Source organism: Gorilla gorilla, chromosome 7 (assembly GCF_029281585.2).
Source record: "Gorilla gorilla gorilla isolate KB3781 chromosome 7, NHGRI_mGorGor1-v2.1_pri, whole genome shotgun sequence".
In the NCBI taxonomy this organism is placed as follows: Eukaryota; Metazoa; Chordata; class Mammalia; order Primates; family Hominidae; genus Gorilla; species Gorilla gorilla.
The window spans coordinates 30,852,745-30,878,995 of record NC_073231.2 but is presented as its reverse complement, the minus strand read 5'-3'; the positions used below and the strand labels follow the sequence as shown (position 1 = coordinate 30,878,995).

Sequence of the window (26,251 nt, the reverse complement as noted above, 5' to 3'; positions counted from 1 at the left end):
CCTGTAATCCCAGCACTTTAGGAGGCTGAGGCGGGTGGATCACTTGAGGTCAGGAGTTCGAAACCAGCCTGGCCAACATGGTGAAACCCCGTCTCTCCTAAAAATAAAATTAAAAAAAAAATAGCCGGGCATGTTGGCGCACACCTGTAGTTCCAGCTACTTGGGAGGCTGAGGCAGAAGAATTGCTTGAACTCAGGAGGCAGAGGTTGCAGTGAGCTGAGATCGTGCCACTACACTCCAGCCTGGGCGACAGAGACCCTGTTTCAAAACAAAAAAAAAAAAGGTAAGAGGTGCGTGTCTCCAGCAGAGGGAGCTCAGCCCTACGGAGAAGTTGAACCAAGTGGGCCACTTCCCTGGGGCCGCTGGGGAGAGGCTCACCGAGGACTAGATGGACAGCTTTGGAGGGACAGGAAAAATCCGGAGACATGCCCGCCAGTAACGGGAAGCCTCAGTGTCAAGGCCACGGCACATCTGGACTTCGAGGAGGAGGCATTGATCCTGAAGGAGCTGTAGGCACCGAAATAGGGAGTTCCCCCCTCCCTGCCCACTTCTTCCTTAGGGGTCCGCACTGGGTTTTCCAGGGTCCCTGGGGTCCCAAGAGTCCCAGGATAAAGCTGCAAAAAGCTGGTACTGGGCAAGGTCACAGCTGGGGGAGACCTCGCCTTCATCCTCTGTGATCACAACCCTGTTCCCGTTGCACTTGCCAGGTTGGCTGGATGGTCCTGTGTGATGCAGAGATGTTCGTTAGGATGAGGACTGTGTGTGATCCCTGGCAGGGATGAGGTGTAGCTGCCAAAGCTAACCACGTGAATAAACTCAATGTAATAAGTTGTTTGAACCATAAAACTTTATAAGCTCTTGTGTTTAGTCTTTGTCAACCCCCCAGTGCTTCTCCCACGGGCCCCTCAGGTTCTGTCCCACCCTGAGTGGAGGCCCCACGCCTCATGGCCTCAATAAGACACTCACTGCTAGACAACCTGCCTGTTGTCTTCTCGTCTGCCCAAGCCCTGTCCTGATACCAAGGCTTAGTAAAATGACGATGCATTTGTGTCTAGGTCCCTTTGTCCCTCCCCAAAGAATTTTCAGACATTATTTTATTCTTTTTTTTTTTTTTTTTTTGACGGAGTCTTGCTCTGTCACCCAGGCTGGAGTTAAGTGGCACGATCTTGGCTCACCGCAACCTCCACCTCCCAGATTCAAGCGATTCTCCTGCCTCAGCCTCCCAAGTAGCTGGGATTACAGGCATGCACCGCCAAACCCGGCTAATTTGGTATTTTTAGCAGAGACGGGGTTTTGCCATGTTGGTCAGCCTGGTTTTGAACTCCTGACCTCAGGTGATCCACCCGCCTCGGCCTCCCAAAGTGCTAGGATTACAGGCGTCAGCCACCACACCCGGCCTATTTTATTTATTCTTTTGAGATCCTTATAAAAGTTACATACATACATTTGTGTATAGACACACATTTGTAATTTTTTTGCCAAATCAACACAATTTTCTCAATTCTTATCTATAAAACTTGGCCAGGCGCAGTGGCTCACACCTGTAATCCCAGCACTTTGGCCGGGCGGGCGGATCATGAGGTCACGAGATCGAGACCATCCTGGCCAACATGGTGAAACCCCGTCTTTACTAAAAATACAAAAATGAGCTGGGCATGGTGGCGCGTGCCTGTAGTCCCAGCTACTTGGAAGGCTGACGCAGAAGAATTGCTTGAACCTGGGAGTTGGAGGTTGCAGTGAGCTGAGATCGTGCCGCTGCACTCCAGCCTGGTGACAGAGTGAGACTCCGTAAAAAAAAAAAAAAAAAAATGTAATGCACTCAGATTGTTATTGCTTTCCTTTACCTGTCTCGTCCTCCTCTAGGTCATTTTTCTCCTGACTCCTCCTCTTGTCTATTTTGTAGGCTTTTTCATTTCTTCTTAACTAGATCCCCACTATTTCCAAATTGGTGTTGGCTTCCTGAGGTCATTATACTCTTCTGCAAAGCTCTCATTTGCCCACATTTTTCTCCTGTGGGCCTGCCTGCCTACCTGCTCAGTCTTATTCTCTAACACTCCCTGTCCCCTTTGCTCACACCCTTCTAAATAGGAGCTTTCTAAGAGACAGTGGAATAATAGTCATTAAAAACATGTGGGAGGCTGAGGCAGGAGGATAGCTTGAGGCCAGGAGTTCAAGACCCAGGCTGGTCTTGAACTCCTGAACATAGTGAGACCCCCAGCTCTACAAAGAAAAAAAAAAATCACAGGAGTGGTGGTGGACGCATCCATAGTCCTAGCTATTCTGGAGACTGAGAGGCTGAGGCAGGAGGATCACTTGAGCCCAGGAGTTCGAGGCTGGTCTACCTGTAGAAGCCCTCTCTCTGGGCCCCCTCCAGCATGCCTTTCACCACAGAGTGAGGAGTTTCCAAGGGTCAGTGAGATGTTCCCAACCAGAGCCCTTCCAGGCCAGCTTTGGTACCTGGGTCCCTGCTCAAAGGGACCTAAGAGGGACTCTGTGCTGGCTCTATTCTTTGGAGGGAAGACCTCACAGCTGCTGTGGACACCTCATGGGGCAGCTGTTTGCTGGGCTTGGGTGGAACTTGGACACGTGGGCTGCAGTGTCCACAGGTATGGGCATGAGGCCCATCTTGGTGTAGGATGAAGCCATTATGAGAATAGGAGGATGGGCTGTGGGCCTGGAGGCTTCATGTTAACTCTTGTCCCAGGTCCCATCAATGTTAAGGTGAGACTTTTTGTCCCTTTCTTGTGGACAGACTCGATTTGACTGGTTCACAGTGCTCTGCCATCAGCATGCAGTGACAGGCAGGTAAGAGCCAGCCCCAGATGCTCAACACTGTGGTTCCCAGGGAGGACCCAGGATTTGCTGCATTCCTTATGAAGGACTCATTTACCTTCTTTACCTTCTGGTCACTGTAAGTGTTGTAAGTGGCCATACTTCCCTTTTGTGTACATGTTGCCAGGACACTCGGAGCTCGCTAACAACTTTACAGCCTCGTGGCAGGTGTCACACACTAACCCCTGCAAGGCCTTATCTTATTTTTCTTGCTCTTATTTTCCCTTTACCCAAACACTCTTTATTTATTAACTGTGGCACTGTGTATATGTTTGTATAAGTCACCTCATAACCTGTTTGGACAGGGCTGGACAGAAAATAAAAATGGGCTGGCTGCAGTGGCTTACATCTATCATCCCAGCACTTTGGGAGGCCGAGGTGGGTGAACTGTTTGAGCCTAGGAGTTCAAAACTAGCCCAGGCAATATGATGAAACCGTGTCTCTACAAAACAAACAAACAAAAAATTGCTGAGCATGGTGGTGTGCAACTTGTAGTCCCAGCTACTCAGGAGGCTGAGGTGGGAGGATCGCTTGAGCCCAAGGCGTCAAGGCTGCAGTAAGCCAAGATCGTGCCACTGCACTGAAGCCTGGGCAACAGAGTGGAACCCTGTCTCAAAAAAAAAGAGGGGAGGAGGAAGGGAAAAAAAGATAATGACTTCATCAACCCTGTGATAGGCCTGGGGGGCCCAAGGCACACACTCTCTTCATTCAGTCTTCTCAGAATCAATAATGTGAGTGCCAGTTATCAGGGTAACCACGGAAACCAAGCATCTGGCCTGCTGGGGTGGGCGGGGCTCCTGGCCAAAGTGCATTCTTGACACTTGCATGAAAGTGGAAGACCAAGCCTTTATAACCTGGTTTCCCACAAGTTTCCGGACTGACGTGTGGATAAGGGCCAACACACCTGCCTCTTATCTTCCATGCTGGAGGATTTTCCGGGGTAAACAAGCTGGAAGGAAGCAGAGAGCCCAGAGGGGTCACCCACATGAAAGCATATGGTCCCACCCCATTCCCAGTTTCAAGCTTCAGTATGCAGCTTGATTCTGGAGGGCTCTCCAGGATAGAGTCTGTGAATTTCTGACACTTGGTTTGCCACGCACCCGCAGGCTGCATCTTTGCTTAGAATTAGAATCCCGTGGCCTGGACGTAGCAGCCTGTGACATGGAGTGAAAACTCTTGAATTGGTATATTCACCAAACTGAAGCCGAGGGCTCCGTGAATGCTTGTGGAGGGGAAGTCTGGTTGGAGGCCCAAGTCAAGCAGCCGCCTCCCGAACATCTCAATACAGACACACCCCTGAAACAACCACATTTTGCTTTATTAGGCGTTCCATGGTAATATAACACAGAGTTCTTAAGGAATAATAAACACGAGACTTGTTTTTTACCATAATTATTTTGCCATCAAGACAGTGGTTACAAAAAAAAAAAGTACTCTTCTGGCTACACACTTTATCAGCTTTAGAACTGAAAGTTCCTCCACTCATGGGTCACAATCACAATTTCCAGGATTAAAAACCATCTATTCTTAAATCCTACACTGTTTTAGAGCATCAAGTCACTGCAGTTATTCAGTTCTGAGACACTGTCGATTTATTTTAGCATTTACATATGACATTCATTTAACGGACACACAAAGCAAGCCAACAGGTAAACATGCTTACACAGCCTGCAGAAATCGTCAGGTTTTAACTTGTTTTTTAAGAAAACAACCAAAACAACCAAAAATTACCATGACCCGGTACAGGAAAAACAGGAAGACTCAAGTGAATACTAGAGCTGCAAGTGTTTCTTAGAATTGAAACAAAAATTGTTTTTTTTCCAACTTGTTCAAATTTCCTCTAAGTGCAGGTGAGAAAAAAAGCAAATATATTAAGTCAACCAATTATTTTTTTAAAAGTGCAATTTACCTTTAAAATAACAAATAAACAACAACAACAAAAAACCCAAAACCCCAACCAGATCCCCAAAGGCAAAATGTGTAGAGAGACAAGGGTGGTGATGGAATGACCTACTTTGTGATGTTTTTACGCTTTACAAAAAGCAGATTTGGTATTTAGAAAAGCCTGCAAACACAACATTGCTTAAGAGAACCTGTAAACACATTTGGAATACAATGCAACACAAGTCAGCAAGGACAGGGGTAGGTCCAAAGGAGCCAGCTAGGGGGAAAGGTGACAGAAAAGGAGAGGGAAGGATGGAGACACGACATCGCCTGTGGTCTCTAAGGGGGCCATGTGTTTAATTTGTAAGGTTTCCTCCCCGCAGGAGTTCTGATGTGATCTATCTTTCATAAAACACATTTCTCCTCTTGCAAAGGAGAATGGACTTTAAGTTTCCCAAGGATTTTTTGAGTTTATAGGGCCTCTTTCTATGTAGTGTGTCTTTAGAAATAATTGGACGAGAAAAAAATACGGTTTTTCCCCGAAAATAAAAAGCTCCCATGTGTTCTAGAATCTCAAAAGATACTTAACCAGGAAGCAGCAGGCCCTCGGGTCAGACTCCTATTAGCTTAGCACTTCTGAACTGGTGACTTTGGTTGGTTCACTTGGGTTAATGAGGCTCGGTGTTTAGGTTTGACTGTGACTTTAGCCAGAGAGCACTGCACAGAGGAAAATCTCTCCGGTTCTGCAGCCTCATACCTCTAAAGCTTCTGGGCCCTGTCTGCGGTTCCACGTGTGATACTGTGGGTGAGACGGCATGGCCCATTCCTGCACTTGGCCAGGGTCCCACACTCTAGCACACATCCTCATGATGGCAGGTGGTTAGCACCAGTCCCACATGGACCAGGATGACACAGCACTATGCTTGCAATGGCAAACGCTCAAATCCTTTAGGCGGACCCAATGACGACCATGAAATGGTAGACCTGGGAGGTGAAAAGATAACGGGGCAAGGGAGGAAAACACCGTCTCCGAGACGAGGGCTGGAGGAAACACAGAGCGAGAGAGAGACAGACACGAAAATATTCATGAATTAAAAAGCTAGAGAGAGAAAGAGAGAGCGAGAGAGCGAGAGCACGCAGAAAAATGGTAAAAGACAAGAGAATCCTCAAAGGATTTAATCTGCAGCAAAATCTAGGCCAATAAAGCAAGCCTGCCCCTTTATCAACAGCTGACCCTGAAGACTACGGAATGGCGATGCGGGTGGGCATTCTGGAGCCTCTCAGGACGGACACGATGAGTTTGCCAACCACCCGGAATCAGCTGGGTGATGACGTAATTGCATCATTAGGATGTCCAGTTCAAACCCCTTGTATTAATATGGAATTAAATGTTCCAATTTAGTATTTAAAAAAAAAAAAAAAAAGACTCTCCCCGACCCCTGGCCCCTCCCCAGCCCCACAAAGAAAACTTCTTAAAATTTTTAAAAAGAAAAGAAAAAGGCAGCTCTGGGCAATTCACTTTATCTTCCCTCCCCCCATGAAAAGGAAGATGCTAACGGACACTAGGAGGTTGAAGGCGAAGGAGACCCTCGCTGGGGGCTGCTTGTTCGCATGTCTAAGTGTTGGGTGTGGTTCCCTGTATGAGCTTGGTGGGTAGGCTTGGGTGTGATACCCATAGGTGTGTAGGGAAGTGGATGAGCAAAATCAGTAACTCTTGGTGAGAGACGGGGTGCGGGGCCCCAAGGGGGACCCCACGAACTGGCTGCTCCACAGTAACTATCACAGGCTCTTAAAAAAAAAAAAAAAAAAAGGAAGGAAGAAAGAAGTCTCAGAATGTCCTCAGGTGTCCCATCCCCAGTCCCCAGTGGACGGCACAGCCCAGGAGCTCTAGCCCAGGCTGGTGATGTTGGCACGGCCACCGGGGGGCGCCACGATACGCTGGGTGGTGCGGCGGGGAATGTTGTCATCAATCTGAGCACCTGGAGGGAGAGAAGAGAGGAGCAGGTGAGGGGCCAGGACAGTCACACAAGATCCTGCTTGAAGGTGAAATCTCACAGCTCAGGAGGAAAAGTGCTAGTCGCATTCTTTTTTTTTGGAGACAGTGTCTTGCTCTGTTTTCCAGACCAGAGTGCTATGGCATCATCATAGCTCACCACAGCCTCAATCTCCTGGGCTTAAGCCATCCTCCCACTCGGCCCCCTCAAGAAGCTGGGACCACAGCCACAGGCCCCCATACCTAGCTAATTTTTAAATTTTTTGTAAAGAGAGGTCTCGCTATGTTGCTGACGCTGGTCTCAAACTCCTGGGCTCAAGCAATCCTCCTACCTCTGCCTCCCAAAGTGCTGGGATAAGAGGTGTGAGCCACCCTGCCCGGCCTCACATTCTTTGTTCTTCTCTTAAAACCTCACTGAAGTTTAGACTACAGAAAGGAGGTGGAGGCCAGGCATGGTGGCTCATGCCTGGAATCCTACTAACAGCACTTGGAGAGGCTGAGGTGAGAAGATTGCTTGAGTCCAGGAGTTTGAGAACAGTCTGGGCAACACAGTGAGAGCCTATCTCTACAAAAAAAAAAAAATTAAAAATTTAGCCAGGCGTGATGGTGCAAGCCTGTAGTACCAGCTACTGGGGAGGCTGAGCTGGGAGGATCACTTGAGCCCAGGAGTTCGAGGCTGCAGTGAGCTGTGATTGCACCACTGCACTCTAGCCTGGGTACTGGGTGACACAGTGAGATACTATTATATCTCTAAAAATAAAAATAAACTTTTAAAAAAGGAGATGAGCCTAAGGTAACCAAAGAATCAGACACTGTATAAAGGTTGTTGGATCTATTACTGGAGAAAGTAAAACTATATACAAAATATCACTACATCTTAGACTCTGTCCTGTCCCCTGTTCTGATTAGTCAAATTGGCTGTGGCTTTTCTGAGGACATAGCCCTCTTCTGGCATTCTAATCCCCTAATCCTACACAGATAATCACAAGTAGGAGGAACGATGGCACCTTATATTGGAACAGCCTTGAGAGATCAGATAACACAGACATGATTATACATGTTTTACTTACAACAAAGTAAAGTTCATTATTTTTAAATGTTTTGAAAATTGGTAATCCATATATGGGACATAGGTAACTTTCTAAAAACCCATACAACCAGCAAGAAAAAAAAATTCTCACTGGTTTAACAATTTCTTTAATACGCCACAGGAATCTGTGGCCCAGGGAGCTAGAAGAGTGGAATGTTCTAGTCATGGGACAAATGAAAGACGGGAAGGAAGTTTCAAGCAAGGAAACTTAAAAATCTGAACCCTTTCCTCTCACCAAGGGGATATCACACAAATTACCCAAGCAAATACAACTAACAGTTCTCAAATGGCCCCGTTCTAAGCACTGTACATATATATTAACCCATTTAACCCTCACAACAACCTCACGGGGGAGCAACTACTATTATTGCCATTATACAGGCGAGGAGACTGAGGCACAGCCAGAGCTGAGCTCTGAAGTTAGGCTGTTGAAACTCCAGACTCCACAAGCTAAACTACAATATACTGTAGGAGAGAAGAGAAGTCCTGAAATACCACAGTGTCCTTTCTTATGATGGACCTAATAAATTGAACAAATGTCTTCTTAATATATTAGGTAAAACACAGTATGGGCATTGTGTGACACAAACTAATCTCAAGATTCTGAAACCCAACCAGTCATTAACTATGAAAATACATCTCCAGGCCAAGCTAGGCCGGGCCCGGTGGCTCACACCTGTAATCCCAGCACTTTGGGAGGCCGAGGCGGGCAGATCACCTGAAGTCAGGAGTTCTACTAGCCTGGCCAACATGGTGATACTCCGTCTCTACTAAAAATACAAAAATTAGCCAGGTATGGTGGTGCATGCCTGTAATCCCAGCTACTTGGGAGGCTGAGACATGAGAATCACTTGAACCAGGAGGTGGAGGTTGCAGTGAGCCAAGATCGTGCCATTGCACTCCAGTCTGGGTGACAGAGCGAGACCCTGTCTCAAAAAAAAGAAAAAGAAAATACATCTCCAGAGATCTGAGTCCACTGTATTTCTCACGTTGGAGAGAAAGGGAATATCATTCACTTCTATTTCTGTGTCCTTTCCAAATGCAATTGTAGCCTCGCCAGCACCAGCGAGCTGGCCCTGCAGAACTGTGCCCTCCCCAAGCCCCAACCCTACCAGACAAACTGAATCCAGACTGGTGCAGGTTCCGGACAGGTGGGGCCTGCTGCTTGGCAGGAGACGTCTTGGCCGAGGAGGCTGGAGTGACTGTCTTGGGCGTCACAGACACCTCACACACGGGTCCGTCATACAGGCCACGAGGAACCCCTCTCAGCTCAGCCAGCTGCAAAACACAAGAGTCCCCCCAGCTCAGGCCACAGCCACAGAGGATACCTCTCTAGAAATCCTCCTGGAGGGAGGATGGGCCTGTGAGATCTAGGGATGGAGGGCTCTCCTTACAGACAGGTGGACAGGTGTTGTGTGGGGCCAGCTCCCACCATGCCAAGCCAAAACTCCCCACAAGGTCCAGTAACTGGTTAACTCTACAAAAACTAACACACCTTACAATTTTTCCCCCAAGACACTTCAACTTTAAACCCTGTAAGAATCCCCCTAAGCATGCTGTGAGGCGGATCTGCTATCATGTTCAAGATCTGGCCCCAAACTTTCTTTCCAATTGCATTCTCCTTTTAATTCCCTTATAGCTCCATCTCTTTCCTGCTTCACATGCCCTGAATACACTGTACATTTTCTATGCTCATGATACTCTTATCAAATTCCCTCATCTCCCTTCTTTGACTTGACAAACTCCTACTTTAACCTTCAAAGCCCAGCTCAAAATGTCCTCTCCCCATGACACTCTCCCCAGCTACGGCAGTGGCTCCCTCCTCTGGGTCCTTACTCCACACTCCTTATCATAGCATATACCATGATCTCACTTTGCTAGGGCTCTCTGTGGACACGCCTGACTCCTTCTTCAGTATTTTAAATGCCAGGAATAAAAAATTCAGGCTCCCTCTTATCCCTGGAATCCACTAAATTCATCTTAATATTCTGTCTCAAGGTGCTTAATAAATGTTTGTGGCCTTGAACTTAATTCGTGATTTAACAAAAAATTCATCAGAACAAAACTACTCACCCTGCTCCTTGCCTTGATACGCTTGTAAACAAAATCAGGGAAGGGCTTCCGGGGAATGTAGCGTCCAGAGCCTTCGGTGACATGCAGGGTGCCGTCCTCCAGGACAATCTTCCCCTGGCTGATGACCACCAGTGGGGAGCCGCGGCACTCCATGCCTTCAAAGATGTTGTACTCGAGAGACTGAGAAGAAGGCACAGTAAACTCTAGAACAGGCCACTCTGGCTGGACTCAACCCACCCGGCAGCACCCACTGCCCCAACCCCACAGAGACAAAAGAGAGACTCAGAGACAGGGATCCTGTCCCAACTGGGCACCCCAGCAGGCACTTACTTGCTGTGTCTCCATTTCCCTGTCTAGAATATGAAATAACTTTTTCTACCTCTCCACATTAGAAAGGAAAATAATTAAACAGAATAATTGTGTGAAAAGGGTGCATGTTTGTAAATGCTACACAAATATAAAGAAAATGATTCCTCCTATTAACAGAGACTGTGTTCCCACCATCTCCAGCTCCATTCCGGTTGAATTCCAAAGGCCTTCTCTGACCAAGTTCTAAATTTAATCTTGAAATGAGCCATCCACAAGTAGGTTTTCCCACTGGCTAGCCTGGTTTTCCAGTCTGTTTGCGGTGTGGTTAAACTGAAGTCCCTAAATGAAAGGATTGTGGTCACTGAAGAGACATGCCTCCGATAAAATGATTGAGGGCTAGTTAATTTCCAGAACAATGTAGCTATGTAGCTATCCTTCTGGTTTCAAGTTTTTCCGGGTAAAACAGAGACACATCTGTGTGCCCTCTTGGAAAATAGGTGGGGTCTCCATATGGATGTGAGTTTGTGGTTGGTAATGAAGCAACAGAACACAGGAGTCATTGCACCCTGACATCAAAAACTCCATCCTGCAGCTTCTGCTAACCCAGTGCTACTTCCCAGATCCCAAATGCCTCCCGCTTCTTCCTGCCTGTTTGGTTCACGGGGACCAATGGCTGTGGCTGAGTCTGGACTAGAGGATTAATAGGTTGCTCCAACCATAAAAACCACCCTGGGCTTCTGGGAAAGTTCAGACCGGGTTATCAGCACTCAGGGAGCTGGCCTCTGAACAGAGAGCTGTGCTAGCACCCTGCAGTTCAAGATGACATTTCTGCTTAGTGCAGCGGCTGGTAACACGGATTCGGCCGGCTCAGCAGCTCACATGGGGCCATGTAAATGCACAATGCCCCGCATACAATGTTGGGTGAAAACAACCACGAGGGCTGTCAGTACATTGCTCTAAGTCTCAAAGCAGTCATGCAGAAGCTACCAAAGGAACCATAGCAGAGAGGCGCCAGCAGGGAGGGAAGAGGACTCTGCACTTGGATTACTGAGACCCAAGACTTAAAATTGTCTTTCATCAATTCTAAGACACTCATCCCTGAAGTCAGAATGTGTTTTATAGCAGCCGGAGCCACGCGGGTACTGCCAGCCTAGACTAAAGCCAAGTTCTTCTAGGGGGATATGGGTTTGTTTGTGCCACTGGGTTGGGGGACAACCCCACTGAGGGCATTTTACAGTAAATTCTCAGCTTGACATTGTTCTGGACCACACAGGCGGCATGCACTCAGACCACAAGGCTGGACAAGCACCCACTTCCAGTTCCAATTCTTGGGGGAGACATTTTTCCCTCTTGGCAACCAATGCCAAGGTCGAAGCCTGCGAGATTTTCTGCCACCCCTGTCTGCACAGCAGATGGTCTCCCCAGAGATGCCGCAATAAGCACACGCTGGCCCTTGGTGGCCCAGTCTCCTATGAGACTCCTCGTCTTGGGCATGTTTTCTTTCATCGTGGTACATAACCTAATGGAGTATCTTAAAATCGATGGCATCTCAGATACGGTAAAATCCAGAAGTTGTGTGACTCTGGGGAGATTGCTTTAATCCTGTCTCTGCTTCAGTTTCTTCATCTGCACCCTCCCGAGGCGTATGTGAAGATGACAATACAAAAAGCCTCATCCCTGGTCGTCTCAGAAACAACCTTTGAAATGGTGTGAGTCAACCTTTAAGGCCTGGATCAAGAGCCATCTCTTCCACATCACTCCACAGCTAACAGTTTATGTCCTGACAACCTCCTCTTGTGCCCTACTGGGTAGAGTATGGGCGCAGCCTCGGCCATGGAGACATCTGCCCTGGGTTCACACCCCGGGTATGCCATTCACCAGCTATATGACTTTGGATGCATCCCTCACACCCCTGAGCCTCCACCTCCTCATCTGTGAGGGGTAAGTAGGTCCCCCTTTGCAGGACTGATGTGAGAATCAAATGAAATAAAATGAACAAAAGCAGCTAGCTCACTATTTGGCTCACAGTAGGCATTTAGAAAATCTTCACTCATTCACTGTCTGGCTCTTTATTGCACTTTGCTAACACTTGCCAGCCCTGCAGCATCCAAGATCTCACACAATGCATGCGTTGAGTCTTGTTGCTTATAAATGAGCACCTAGAAGACCTCTGGGGCCATCTATCATTTTTAAAAGATGGAAGAACCAGCCCCATGACTCTCAGTGACTTAACATTGACAAGTCCAAGGGTCAGATCACAATTCCCAGATACTCAGAGCCTACTCTCCATCAAACCATAATGCAGGGAGGCTTCCTCACTCACCATGCATAGACATTTTTAACCTACATCCACACAGGCTCCCTAAAATTACTCATCGGGCCAGATGCCTGGAAAATCCAAGCAAAGGCTTAGCAACAGGGCTGTCGATAATAGTTAGCTAGATGCTCTGAATTAAAGCTAATTAGCCTCATGGTAGGAAACACTGTACTATGCAGGGAAAGTCTCCTAGTTGCATTTTCCCAGAAGATGAACGAACAGGCACATGCTTAGTGCTGGCTCTTTAAAACAGGTGGGGATGGAAAAGCACCGCTTTGAAAGTCCATTTCTTCCATAGGTCACCTGGAGGTAAAAGCAGGGTAGGTTGGGGTGAAAATGTCTGGAGGGCAGAATCTGTCTTCCCAAATCTTCGCTCCTTCCCACTGTCTCTTCTTCTAGGTTAAGAACTCCAAATGCAAGTTCCCCAGCTAGGTCATTTGTGTCTTAAATAACGAGCCCAGCCAGCCATTTATAGCACCTCTGGGGGAAGCAACCTTGCAAGAGAGGGGAAGCATTTTCCCCGTCTAAGCCTGACCAAGAGGCTGCATATGCAGTCTGGCAGGGAAGAGTCCTGAACAATTTTGGGTTCTAATTCTGGCTCAACCGCAAAATCGCTATGTAACATTAGACTGGTCACTTAAGCTCTCTAAGCCTCCGTTTATTTATTTTCCCAAATTGGGATAATAATACCAGTCCCTTTATTGAGAAGGTCAAATGAAAGAGTCAAAGAGAATGTGAAGTTACAGGCACACGAATAGGGAGGTTCATGGGGCAGGGCCCTAGGATCCCTGACCATAAAATAGCCGGTCAGGACACCCAAGAAGTCATGATCTGAGCTGTAAGGGGCGCGATCATAAGGCTGCACTGCCAGGCTGAGCCAGTGAGTGGTGGTGGGGGAGGGAGAAAGACAGCTTTAAACACAGACTTGAACAGTCTTCTGAGAAACACCCACCACCCTGGTCCTCACAGGTGGCAGCAGAAGCCAGAGCTGAGCCTGAGCCCATTGCAGCCCAAACACCTCTGTGTGTGCAAATGAGAGAGGACTGGGACAGGGCAAAGTCCCAGGGTTGTCCCGGACAAATGCCAGAAACCTGCCCTGAGCTGTCGTGGCGTGTGGGGGAGGTGTCAGTGCTTGCTGGCCTGAGCTGTCTTCAAGATTCAAATGAGTTCCTGACACGAAACGCTTCTGCCCGAGGCCCATTTCTTTTCCAAAGCTCTCCCTCTGGGCATATTCCTTCAGTTTTTCTGCCTATACCATATTGCTTGTGAGGAATCGGCAGTGTCTAACAACTCTGCTTAATGTCTGCTGACCTCACAGAATCACAGGACACTTGGAGACCTCGTCTGAACCCCTCACTCTCAGCTGAGGAGCCTAAGACATTAACAGACTTGCCCTGGGTCCTGTTAACAAGAGAGGACATCTCTAAGCTCTAAAGCCCAGACTCAGAGGGAAGAGATACCCAAAGCGGCAGATCCTAAAACAACAATCAAATGGCTGGGGGGTACTTCTGTTAGGGAGAAGTCAGTCAATCAATTCCTTTAAGATAATAAGAACGGCTGTCATCCAGTTTTCTGCATAGATACTGGCCTGAGAAAACAATGGCTTAAGAGGATCAAAGTCCCCAGTGGGCATCTCAGGAGAGGACATCTCACTGCTTCATTGAGGTCCCTTGCACCAAGTACTGCCATGAGAAGTGCTGTGCCAACCTATGAAAATGGAGCGGTGCCTGACTTCTGGAAGCTTTGCACATCCTGACATCACTTTAGAGGCTCTAAAGGTCTATAGATAGAGACGCTGTGCTATTCCAAAATGATCATGAGAGTAACAATCTTATTGACCTCACTAAAGAAAATGAAATAACTATTCTTTTCCCAGCAAATTGCAAATCATAACATCCTCAGTCGAGCGCATTCCCATCACAGCAAGTTCTTTTTAGAAACCCTGGGGTTCTCCCTCCGTCTGTGTCTCTGTGACTGCAATTCGTTTGGATGGGGTCTGCACAGTTAACAGGTCTTACGCTGTTGTGCGTCTTGGCAGAGATGGTTTTAACGCTGTCGGGGTCCCAGATGACCAGGTCGGCATCGGATCCCACAGCAATGCGGCCTTTCCGGGGGTAAAGGTTGAAGACTTTGGCTGCATTGGTGCTGGTCACAGCCACAAACTGGTTCTCATCCATCTTCCCAGTGACCTGAGGGAGACAGCATAGGTGTGCACAGGAGGCACACAGCAGAAACGAGTTAAAAAGTTACTTTTCAATAACAGACTATTGATACACACGACAGCTTAGACGGATGTCAAGAGCGTTGTGCCAAGTGAAACACAAACCGTCTCAAAGGTCACACACTGTATGACTCCATTTCTATAACATTCTCCAAATAACAAAATGGTAGAGATGGAGAACAGATGAGGGGCTAGACGGGTTCTTCCAGGGTTAGGGAGGGTGGAGGGGAGGAGCAGCAAGAGGTTGGTCTCTGAAATGCTGGACTAGACCTGCATCTTGATTGTGGTGATGGTCACATGACTCCACAGGTGGCCACACAGCCTAGAGCTATACCCACACATTGTGACACTGTCAGTGTCCTGGTTTTGATATTGTTCTACATTTATATAAGATGTAACCATGAGGGAAACTGGGTGAAGGGTACCCGGGACCTCTCTCTGTACTATCTTTGCAACTGCTTCTTAATCTGTAATTATTTCAAAACAAAAAAAATTTCGTTTAATTTGCAGGGGTGGCAATCCCTCTTTAGGAAATATCATTTGGCCCAATTGGCTGTCCTTTTCAACAAAATACAGCCACAGATCTAGGCTTCCTTTTTTTTTTTAATCTTTTTTTTGAGACAGGGTCTTGCTGTCATTGAGGCTAGAGTGCAGTAGAGTGATCACAGCTCACTGCAGCCTCAGCCTCTCAGGCTCAAGCAATCCTCCTCTTTCAGCCTCTTGAGTAGCTGGGAAGACAGGCATGCACCACCATACCAGGCTAATTTTTTTTTAAGAGACAGATCTCACTATGTTGCCCAGCTGGGCTTGAAGTCCTGGGCTCAAGCAACCCTCCCACCTCGCTCTCCCAAAGTGCTGGGATTTCAGGCATGAGCCACCATGCCTGGCCAGATGTCATCTTCTAGTCTAGCCAACCTAGAAGTCTCCGCACCACATTTGGTTTTAGGTGCCAATCACATTTCCTCAAGTGCTTCCCCTCCCAAACCCATTCTAAATCCAGTAAAAAACTGGGCAAAGGAAATAAGCTGGTATTAAGAGGGAGAAAAAAGTACAAATGGCCACTAAGCATAGGAAAAAATTTTCACTCTAATCAGTAATTGAATAAATTAAATGTAAAACAATGAGACACAAAATTCACCTATGAAATCAGCAAACAATGGATCTTTGCTGATGACACCCAGGTGGTAGAAGACACTGGGGAATGACATATATTGGTGGTGGCGTATAAAGCAGTACAGACTTTCTGGAAGGAACTTTGACAATATGTATCAAAAATGTTAAAAATATATGCATCCTTTGATCCAGCAATGCCACTTGTAGAAATTTCTCCTACAAACATAATCAAGAATGTGTCTATTATAAAAATGTCATTCAAGTTAAAAAAAAAAAACCAGAAACAACATAAATGTTCAACCAAAGACATAAATGTGGCTGGGCGTGGTGGCTCACACCTGTAATCCCAGCACTTTGGGAGGCTGAGGTGGGTGGATCACCTGAGGTCAGGAGTTTGAGACCAGCTTGGCCAACACGGCAAAACCCCGTCTCTACTAAAAATACCAAAATTAGCCGGGCATGGTGGCAGGCACCTGTAATCCCAGCTACTCAGGAGGCTGAAGCAAGAGAATTGCGTGAACCCGGGAGGCGGATGTTGCAGTGAGCCAAGATCACGCCATTGCACTCCAGCCTGGGGGGAAAGAGTGAAACTCTGTCTCCCCCAGCCAAAAAAAAAAAGAATTATAAATGAATCCTGGCCAGGCATGGTGGCTCACGTCTGTAATGCCAGCACTTTGGGAGGTCAAGGCAGGTGGATCACCTGAGGTCAGGAGTTTGAGACCAGCCTGGCCAACATGGTGAAACCCTGTCTCTACTAAAAATACAAAAATCAGCTGGGTGTGGTGGCACACGCCTGTAATCTCAGCTACTCAGGGGGCTGAGGCAGGAGAATCGCTTGAACCCGGGAGACGGAGGTTGCAGTGAGCTGAGATCGCACCACTGCACTCCAGAGTGAGACTCCATCTCAAATAAATAAATAAATAAATGAGTCCCAGTTTAGCATTCACATGGAAGAGTCTGTTATTATAAATCAACTTTTTCAAGTATATTTAAGCAGGTGGAGATATTTCCATGATATAATTTTTTTTTAAAAAGACTACAAAATAGTATGTATGATGCCAATATTATTATTATTATTTTTTGAGACAGGGTCTCACTGTGTCGCCCAGTCTGGAGTTCAGTGGCCCAATCATGGCTCACTGCAGCCTCAACCTCCCAAGGCTCAGGTGATCCTCCTGCCTCCCCAACACCGAGTAGCTGGGACTACAGGCACCCGCCACCATGCCTCACTAATTTTTGTATTTTTAGTAGAGACAGGGTTTTGCCATGTTGCCAGACTGGTCTTGAACTCCTGGGCTCAAATAATTCACCCACCTCGGCCTCCCAAAATGCTGGGATTATAGGCATGAACCTGGGAGTGGGCCCAGCTGTATGATGCCAATATTATTTACACACTCACACATGTCACATATACACGTGTGCGCCTGTGTAGTAGCAAAAAATGGAAAGACATTTGCCAAAATGTTAATTGTGGTTATATCTGAAACACAGTGACTTTTATTTACTTCCTTATTCTTCTGGAAATAAAGATATATTCTTCATATAATCTAAACAATTCACTAAAAAACAGAAAACCTATTCTGTTAATATATTTTAAAACACTAAAATGAAAAAGCCCAAAGATCCTCTAAAGGTAAGTGTATGTTCATAGCAGGCCTACTGGAAGCTGGCAGTAGAAGACATGCTAAGTCCAGAGAGCCCTAAAAGATACTTCTAAGGAAATTGAGCCCATTTCCAAGAGTAGAAGAGGATTAACTGAGTAAGTCACCTGGTTGCTAAGGAAGTTTGTTCCTGACTGACCCAGAGTCACATCTAAAGCTGTGTAGGTTTTCAGTCTTTACTGCTCCGTTGATGATAATGATAAGAAATATACAGGTAGGCCAGGCGTGGTGGCTCACACCTGTAATCCCAGCACTTTGGGAGGCCGAGGCATTGCTTAAACCCGAGAACTCAAGACCAGCCTGGGCAACATAGTGAGACCCCCATCTCCACAAAAAATAAAAAAAAAATTAGCCAGGCATGGTGGTGTGAGCCTGTGGTCCTAGCTACTCAGGAGACTGAGGTGGGAGGATCACCTGAGCCCAGGAGTTTGAGGCTACAGTGAGCTATGATTGTACCACTGCACTCCAGCCTGGTGACAGAGCAAGACCTTGTCTGAAAAAAATTTAAAAACTGTTTTAAAAAGAAATATATGTGTAATATTTAGGAAGAAATGACCTATTAGAAGAGGTCTTAGATTTCCAACCCTCAGAAATATTGTCATATAAGTACTGGCTTCTAGGATGTCCTCCACTGCCTGTCATTTCAAGGCCTCCATGAGCCCCATGGCCCCCAGATGACGAGGACAAGGAAGGCTGAGAGCCACCAAGGAGTGAGGCCATCGCTCCTTACCACAGCCTTGTCCCAGATGACGGACATCCGCTCCTCAGTGCCATTGGTGCCCTCCGGAATCAGGGTGAAGTTGTCCTTTCCTACAGCCTTCTGGGCAGTGTTAAACGTGCAATGGGCACTGCCCGTGACCTGGAGGTCTCCACTGCAAAGAAAATACATAATGTGGTGCTGCAGCTTCATCAAGATGCTGTGTGCCTACACCTATTTGGTGGGCTGTCTCATGAATGGCATCACACCAACCCAAGTGGAGTCCTTTTGACGCCTCCTCTCCCTTCTTGGCTTGACTTTCAACATGGCTCAGGTTTTTATCCAGAATCCCCTCCCAAAATGGTGCTAGAATGACAATTCCCTGTACTCATGTAGCCAACCTAGTTTGGTGAAAAAGGGTCTCCCAGTTTTATGGCTGCTTTTGGCCACCATGTTGTTTTCGCCTAACGGGTCAGTCTGGTCTGAAGAAAGACAGAATGTGAAGTGTGAACAAGTCACCAGGACTCACCAGGACAGCAAGGAGTTGAGAAAGTCTGGAGTGGTTGGATCAGGGCTCAAGGGTGGGGAGGTGACAAAGGCAGCAGCCTTGGCCCAGTTCTTGCTCCAGTAATGGGAGCCGTCCGTTCCCAAGCTGGCAGTGATGGGCTCGCCATACACCACAGTTCCTGACAAACAGAACACACAAGGTTCAGTCCAACACAATGCAGGGGGAAGGGAACCACCCCTATGAGGAGCCACTGCTTGCCCAGCAGCACCCAGTGTACTCACTATCCCTTTATGGGAAATATCAGGCTCGTCTCGCAGATGAGGAAACTGAGACTTGGAGAAATTCAGTACCTCTGCCAGCCTGTCATGAGCTCCCCAAGATTCCACCTTCAGCCCCTGCTCTTCAAACAAAACACCCTCCCTATAGGATCCCAGACATCCTGAAGGCTTCTGTCTCCTACGTTGCTTATTTTCAATTCTATTAATCTCCTGCTCAGATGGTGTCCAGGCATCCGGTCCCAGGTGCCATCTGGACTGTTCTTTATGCATGGCCTATGGCACCTCAAGTTTAACCTTCCTGTTCATTCACACAATCTTTTCACAATTCCTAGCCCTTCACAGTGTCTAGCTCTGACTAAAGGTCTGCGGGAGGAAATCACACATGACATCACCAGGGTGAAGTATTTCAGGGCAAATACATAACCCCCTAGATATCCTCAAGAGACAGCCTGAATCCCTGAGTCACTGCCTGGAAGAAGCTGTCCGTTACAGCCACCATCTTCACAGCTGACTCTGTGAGAGAGAAACAAACTGGACATTATGCCACTGGGATTTCAGAGTTTCTGGAAGCCTAGCCTAACTATATTAATGCAATGTCCAAGACAAACATCAACTCCCTTATGCTCAGATCATGTCCTCTTCTCTGTCCATTCAGATGTAAACCAGAAAGTTGAGACTCATGTACATTCGCTGAATGCCATTACCTTAGTGCCTTCAATACAATCGTTCCTTAAATCAGGCCCTCATCATCTCTCGCCAGCTCATTCCAACAGAGCCTCCCAATTGGACCTTAGATTTACGTTTGCTCTCCCAACCCCGCTTCCTACCTCTCCATTCATTCTGCATGACACTTCCAGAGTGATCTACTATAATATAATCTTTCCATGGCATTCTCTTGCATAAAATCTTCCAAAGGAGCCCTTCTACATTCAAGGACTTAAAAGAAAATCCTCCTCACCGAAGCATCAGATGCTCTTCACTACTGGAAGCTGATCTCCTCCTTTAACATCGTCCAAAACACAACTCGGGTCTCACACCTTTCACCTGAGAATCCCATCCTCCCCTCCAGTCATTGCCCAGTTCTGAATTTTTGACTTTCCACCTGATGGAGACATCTTGAAGATCATTTACCTGCCTGCACATAGTAGGCACTCTATAAGCGTGTGTTAAATTGATTAAATGGTCTAATATGTTATTAATTAAAGGCATCCAAGCTGGAATTTGATCCCAGGTCAGCTGAATTCATCTCTCACTGGCTCCCCCCAGCACAGGGCTAACTCCCACCCCACAACAATGCAGCCAAGCTTCTCTACTTCCCCAAACACAGGGCCCTCAAGGGCAAACACACCACAGTCAGGAATGTGTTTTCCTTCCTCTCCACAGCCTTTCCGAAGGCCTTATCACTTGATGATACACCACAACACCCTCCCTGTCGGCCACTCTGAGAGCTGGCTCTGCACAGCTGCCCCCTCCTGCCTCAGGAATTTCACAAAGGACTCGCTGTTCAGCTGGGGAGTGCTGGAGGCCACAGCAGGCAGCTCACTCCAGGCCACCAGCAACCACGCCCCCACCCCCAGCAGGAGGGAGGACTCCAAATCCAGGGAAACCTCCTCCAGAAGGAAGCCCCGAGGAAGAAAAGGGCCAGTGCTAGGTGCTCGGAAGGCCTAGGAGGGTCCCCTTGGCTCCTGGCCTGCTCAAAGTCTCCCATGCAGAAGCTGGTGCGAAGAGCTATCAGGTGGCTGCACAAACCACTCCGGTTCATCCCAAAGTGGAAAAACACCACATAATGAGAAGGCCTTGGCCGCTGCCAAAGACCTTTATAAAATGCAAATAGCTGGGCAGGACCCAGCAGCAGTCATCAGTTCTCAAAGGATCTCTCTGGCTCCCCGCTTTTGGTTCAAGGATCAAACAGATCTGGTTAAGCAAAACTCTCCTGACCCAGCCAGGCCTGGAGGTCCCGCTGGCCACAGTCCATCTAAGCACAAAGGTGAGGGCTGTGTAAGTCACAGGAAAACAAGGGATGCGTGGCCCTAAAGGCTTCCTGCTTTTGTCCACATGAAGAAGTTCATGAGAGCAGAGGCACTTGGAGATAAAGAATGGCTGGATAGTCTCTGAAAATCCCTGGACACGCATAAACATTTTCCTGAGTTTCCTGTAACTTGCCGACGCTCATCCTCTCCCTGTGCCTGCTCCTCGGCCCTGCCTCTAGAAACTTAAGTACAAGGAGGGGCTGGTTCTTGGAAAGTGGCCTGAATACCATGGGGATGAATGCTGCTGACCACAGGCTTATCTCTCCCTGCGAAACACGACTCAGCTTGGGGTGGGGAGCTGCTCTATGAGGAGCTGGATTCCCCTTCTCTCTGTGCACAGGAATATCTACCTCACTTCAAGAGAATGAACTTGGCCTTCCGCCTCTAGAAAACCCAAAATGGGGTCTGAGCTCTCAACGCCACTGCCGAGCAGAACCTGCCTCTTTAGACAAAGGCTGAGTGGACTTCTGGGCCACAGCTAAGCAAAGATAGGGACATTCAGGGGCAGGGCAGTGGATGCCAGGGGAGGGATGGAGCCATCCTGTGGTTCATTTCTACTTTGCTCTGTTCAACTTCCCTCAGGGATTCAGAGGTCCTTGCTGTCTTTTGGATTTTCTTTCTTTCTTAGCCCAGAATCGGGGACAGGAGTTTAGCCATCATGTTCCAGGCCTCTACCTCCACAAGAGTATGATCTATACATAGAGTCTCTGCCTCCCATCCCCAGTGGTCTGGAGCTCCCAACCCAGGGCTCCCCTCCTGGGTCTATAAACATTCACAGGAGGGCGCTGTGGATGCACTTCCGGAGCTCAGCCAGGCCACAGACACCCTTGAACTGCATGCCAGAAATAATTACCACTAATAATAATAAACCACAAAACGGGCTTAATTGGCCCTTCTGTACTTCTCTAAATACACTGCTGATGCTATCTGGGTGCCCGTTAGACCTTCGTGATTTTCTTCTCCAGGTAAAGTCTAAACTGAAGGATGTGACCAAGCCAGCCTCTGGCAGGCTCTCTATAAGGCCAAGAACTGCAGAGGATGGGAGCTAGTGCTTATTTACAACCAGTCTGGGGCCCGTGTGCATTCATGAAGAATAAATGGAAGGCTGCGGTTTAAACATGCTTGATAGCTCCCAGCTCTGGCAGTCATTTCCCATGGACGAGAAGCAGGAGAACAAATCCAAAGTGGGAACTGTGGGAAAGGGAAATCAGTATCTGTAGCTCCATATGCAGCCACCAAAGCACAGTGAAAACCAACTGGGATGGACAGACAGACAGACAGTTACACACGCTCTCACCATTCTCCTTTTCCTTTCCAAGAATTCATGCCAGACCCTAACAAACAGCCTGGGGACTGTGCTGTCAGGTTTTCATAGCAAGAGTGGTTCTAGAAGAACATCATCTTAAAAATGAGTTTTCTGAATGGGTTCTGAGGTTTCTGAAATTCGTTCTCAAATCTGATTGGGTTTAAAGGCACTAATGATTCTACGTCCAGTAGTAAAAAGAGGAGAGTACAGGGCATGATGGGACAATAGAGATACAGAAAATATTATTAAATACTCCCAAAGGCTTCTAAGAGGCAAGGTTCTAGGTGGATGCATAGCAGATACCTTAAACATTTTTGTAAAATTAACAAGTGTAACGAGAGCGGTTGGTTGCTCCTAATTGTACTAAACAAAGTGGGGGAAAAAAGAAGAATGAATTCAGGGATTCAAATTCCCAGCTCAAGCACCACATGAATGAATCAAAAGTTTCTATGTCTGCCCTTATGTCCCATAGATGCAGAGCTGAGATGGCTGAAAACCAGAAGTAGGATCTCATCCTGGCAGTGGCTGAATTACAATGCAAATTGAATTCCCAACCTTGCAGAGCATCTGCTGTTAAAGTGAGGGCATAGATTGGGAAGGAATTCTGCCTTTGGACTCCAATGCCAACATCAGCTCTTCCTTGGTTCTCCAGTCTGTGGCCTGATCTGCAGATTTCAGACTTGCCATCCCCACAATCGTGTGAGTTGATTCCTTAAATATAATTCTTTAAAATAAATCTTCCCCCTTTCTCTACTGTCCTCTCTCCTCTCTCATCCCCCTTTTCTGTTCAAGATTGCAACATCAAGCATAAGCTTAACTAACGACTCATCCCCAAGCTGAGGTGGTCCTCACAGGCCCCGCGACCATGTGCTTCTCATAACGTTTGAGTCACTCCTATTGACCCACAGGACATAAGAGGTCTTATCTCAAATTGAGGTTCCCAGGGTTTAATGTCCTGAATGTTTCTGCACCCGGGTTATGGGAGAGGGGTGAGGAGGAGGACGGAAAAGAATGTCCATCAGATGAGGTCATCAGGCACTGCCCACGGCCACCACTCACACATGGAAGGCATCAGCAGTCATGCTGGATTTCACACATGGACAAAATGTGGTCAGAGGGAGCCCATTCTAGAGGAGAAATCCCCACAAGGGGCCGTCCATGGAAAGAGAGGTGGCCAGGACCCTGGAATCATGGTTTCTAATTCCCACAGGCTACATGATCTAGGGCAAGATTTTCAATTTCTGCATTTCTACTTCTTCCGTGAAATGAGCCTATTAAGTTGATCAATGTCTAAGTTCTTTTCAAGAGTAAAAATGCCCCCAGGTTGTCTGGTCCTGGCTCTGTGTTCATTGCCTCAGCTGCCAAACTGGGTTGATGACACACCACTCCCCGGCTGAACACACCATCCTGCTGAACAGCCACAGAGCGGCTGATGGAAGCAGCGTGTCTCTCAGCGTGTCTCTCAGGGAAGGCAGGATGCAGTCGTGCTGGCTCAAGCAGGCATGTGAAAACAGTTCTCATTCGTTTCACCTCATATCCTCACTTCCCCGAACTTCTCTTGTCTTAGATTCTGGACCAGCAGGTCTCGGCTGGGGAGGTTCATGTGGATCACTAAGAGAAGGAGACATTACTACTCCTCCCAGGGCAGGATTATCATTTTTCAAAGCTCACATTTATAGCAAAATTTCGAGTCTGCTTACGCAGCCTGACCTCTCTGAGACTCCCTTCTGGGCTCAACCTCTCCTGACTTGTACCCCTTTTGTAGCCCCGACCACCTCCCAACGTGACTTTCCACTCAGCATCCTTCCCCTGCAAGTTGAGGAGCTAACTGTGGTTGGGACCATTTCTTTTCCTGGTACACAGGCCTGAAGTATCACATTATGAAAGTGCATTCAATGAATTCAGAATCTCTCCACTCACAGAGGAAGAAATGCAGCATCAGAAAGGGGGCTGTGGCAGTGCACACACTTGCCTCAGGGGGCCAGAAGAACCCACCTGAAGTGGACAAACAATTCTGAGCAGAAAACCCTTGTCCAGGGTCAGCAGGCATCTTTACTCTGCTTTCCTCACAAGCTCAAGGTTAGACCAGCCCCTTCATCCTGTAGTCACAATAACTGGTCACGCTTCTCGTCTCCATCTTTACCTGCAATATCTCATGTACACATCATCATCACCCTGTGAGATGAGTCATGGTTACTATCCTCCCCTTGCAGATGGCAAAAGGACATGTGGAGATGATGAGGAAGCACCCAGCATCACGTGGCTGGTGTACAGTGGAGCTGGGGTTTGATCCAAGAATGAATACTGATCCTGGAGAGCAAACAATTAATACTCCCTTACAGAGCTTTCCTTCTTGGTCATTTGGGAATCCTTGTGTGTACATTACCCATATCTCTGCTGGGTGTCAGGCCACTGTTTCAATCAGGATTCTTAAGGAACTAAGCCCCAACAGACACAGGTCACAAGCATCACCGTATTAAAATAATCTCAAAGCATGAAGGTGAAGGTAAGTCAGTCAAACATTTACACGGATATTTGTGGCCTCAAGTTAGATGCCTGACAGTCAAGCCCCAATTCCACTATACATGAGCTCTGAGCTTCAGTTTACTCAGCTGCAAAGTAAAACAAAATATAAAAATTCCTGCCAGGGCTGCCTCCCAAAGTTGCTAGGAAGTTCCAGCAAGATGGGAAAGAGCCTAAGAGCCTAGGAAGTTAGCTAGGACTTCTCATTCCTGCTCATTAGCACCTGAATGCACTGGAAATTCCTTTCTGGCAGCTCAGGTTTGTCTAAAGCTCAGGCTTTCACAGATTAATGGGTAACAGTTTGAATGCAAATGCCATCCTGGGAACCATGGTGTGGGCACATTTGGACTCACACTCAGAAGGCTCTGGAAGGGAACAGACTAAAGTTTCCTCCTACTGATCACCCCATAAGACACACAGCGTGTCAAGGTTATAAAGACAATAGGGGTGGCCAGGTGCAGTGGCTCATGCCTGTAATCCCAGTATTTTGGGAGACCGAGGCGGGCAGATCACCTGAGGTCAGGAGCTCCAGACCAGCCTGGTCAACATGGTGAAACCCCGTCTCTACTAAAAATATAAAAATTAGATGGGTGTGATGGGGGGGCGCCTGTAATCCCAGCAACTAAAGAGGCTGAGGCGGGAGAATCGCTTGAGTCCAGGAGGCGGAGACTGCAGTGAGCTGAGATGGCACCACTGCACGCCTGCCTGGGCGACAGAGTGAGACTCCATTTCAAAAATAAAATTAAAAAAATTTAAAAAAACAACAACAGGGGCTACCAGGCACTGAGTTGGGGTGCTAGGTCCAAACTGGGCACTGCAACAACACACTCCAGCTCCGCAACTCCACGTGAGAAGAACCCTGAGGGACAGAGAGGAGGAGGCCTGCGGCAGGGCTGGCCCACGACTCCACCTCCCCCAACTAAAGTCTGGGACACGTAGGACCCCTCCATCTTCTCATTTGGACAGGTATGTGTTTGAATATGAAGTAAACTTTAGACAAGGTCTCTATCCAAAATTACGTTGAAATGTTAGCCTAACTCACGTATCATCATCATCTAGGTACAGCGCAGTAGTAAAATACAGAAAATAAGCCGTCTCATTCTTTCCCCCTTTCAGACACTATGCCAACCATCCCCACACTACGTGGGGGCAGCGGTGCTGTGGCCAGCCTTCCGTACAGAGGCTGATTCCCACAAATGTGCTGCCTTCTTGCCAATGCGTGTCTGGGTGGCCCAAGGACACCGATTCCATCGTCATCCACAATATCTCCTAGAAAACAACTCAAAGCTCATTCTGAGTAGGTTACATTATTTTAGGTGAATGCTTTCTTATTTCTAAAAGGCAATTCCTTCAAGGTGCCAGGAGAAGACAGAAAGGCGGCAACCATTTGATGTGTAACCTAAGGACAGAGGCCCC

At 47.5% G+C, this 26,251-nt stretch overlaps 1 protein-coding gene across 3 annotated transcripts in view; it reads right to left on the bottom strand.

Annotated features, from left to right (window-relative positions):
* Nucleotides 1-4,129: 4,129 nt before the first annotated feature.
* The window catches only part of DPYSL2 (dihydropyrimidinase like 2), a 143,581-nt gene continuing 121,459 nt past the window's right edge, over nucleotides 4,130-26,251 (bottom strand). For all 3 annotated transcript variants that reach the window (XM_004046807.5, XM_004046806.5, XM_019032275.4), the window contains exons 9-14: nucleotides 18,720-18,876; nucleotides 18,224-18,365; nucleotides 14,517-14,687; nucleotides 9,873-10,052; nucleotides 8,912-9,077; nucleotides 4,130-6,695 (exon numbers count right to left, since the gene is read on the bottom strand). In XM_004046807.5, coding sequence (XP_004046855.1) covers nucleotides 6,604-6,695; nucleotides 8,912-9,077; nucleotides 9,873-10,052; nucleotides 14,517-14,687; nucleotides 18,224-18,365; nucleotides 18,720-18,876 — 908 coding nt within the window. In that variant the 3' untranslated portion in view covers nucleotides 4,130-6,603. The remainder of the gene's footprint in view (nucleotides 6,696-8,911; nucleotides 9,078-9,872; nucleotides 10,053-14,516; nucleotides 14,688-18,223; nucleotides 18,366-18,719; nucleotides 18,877-26,251) is intronic.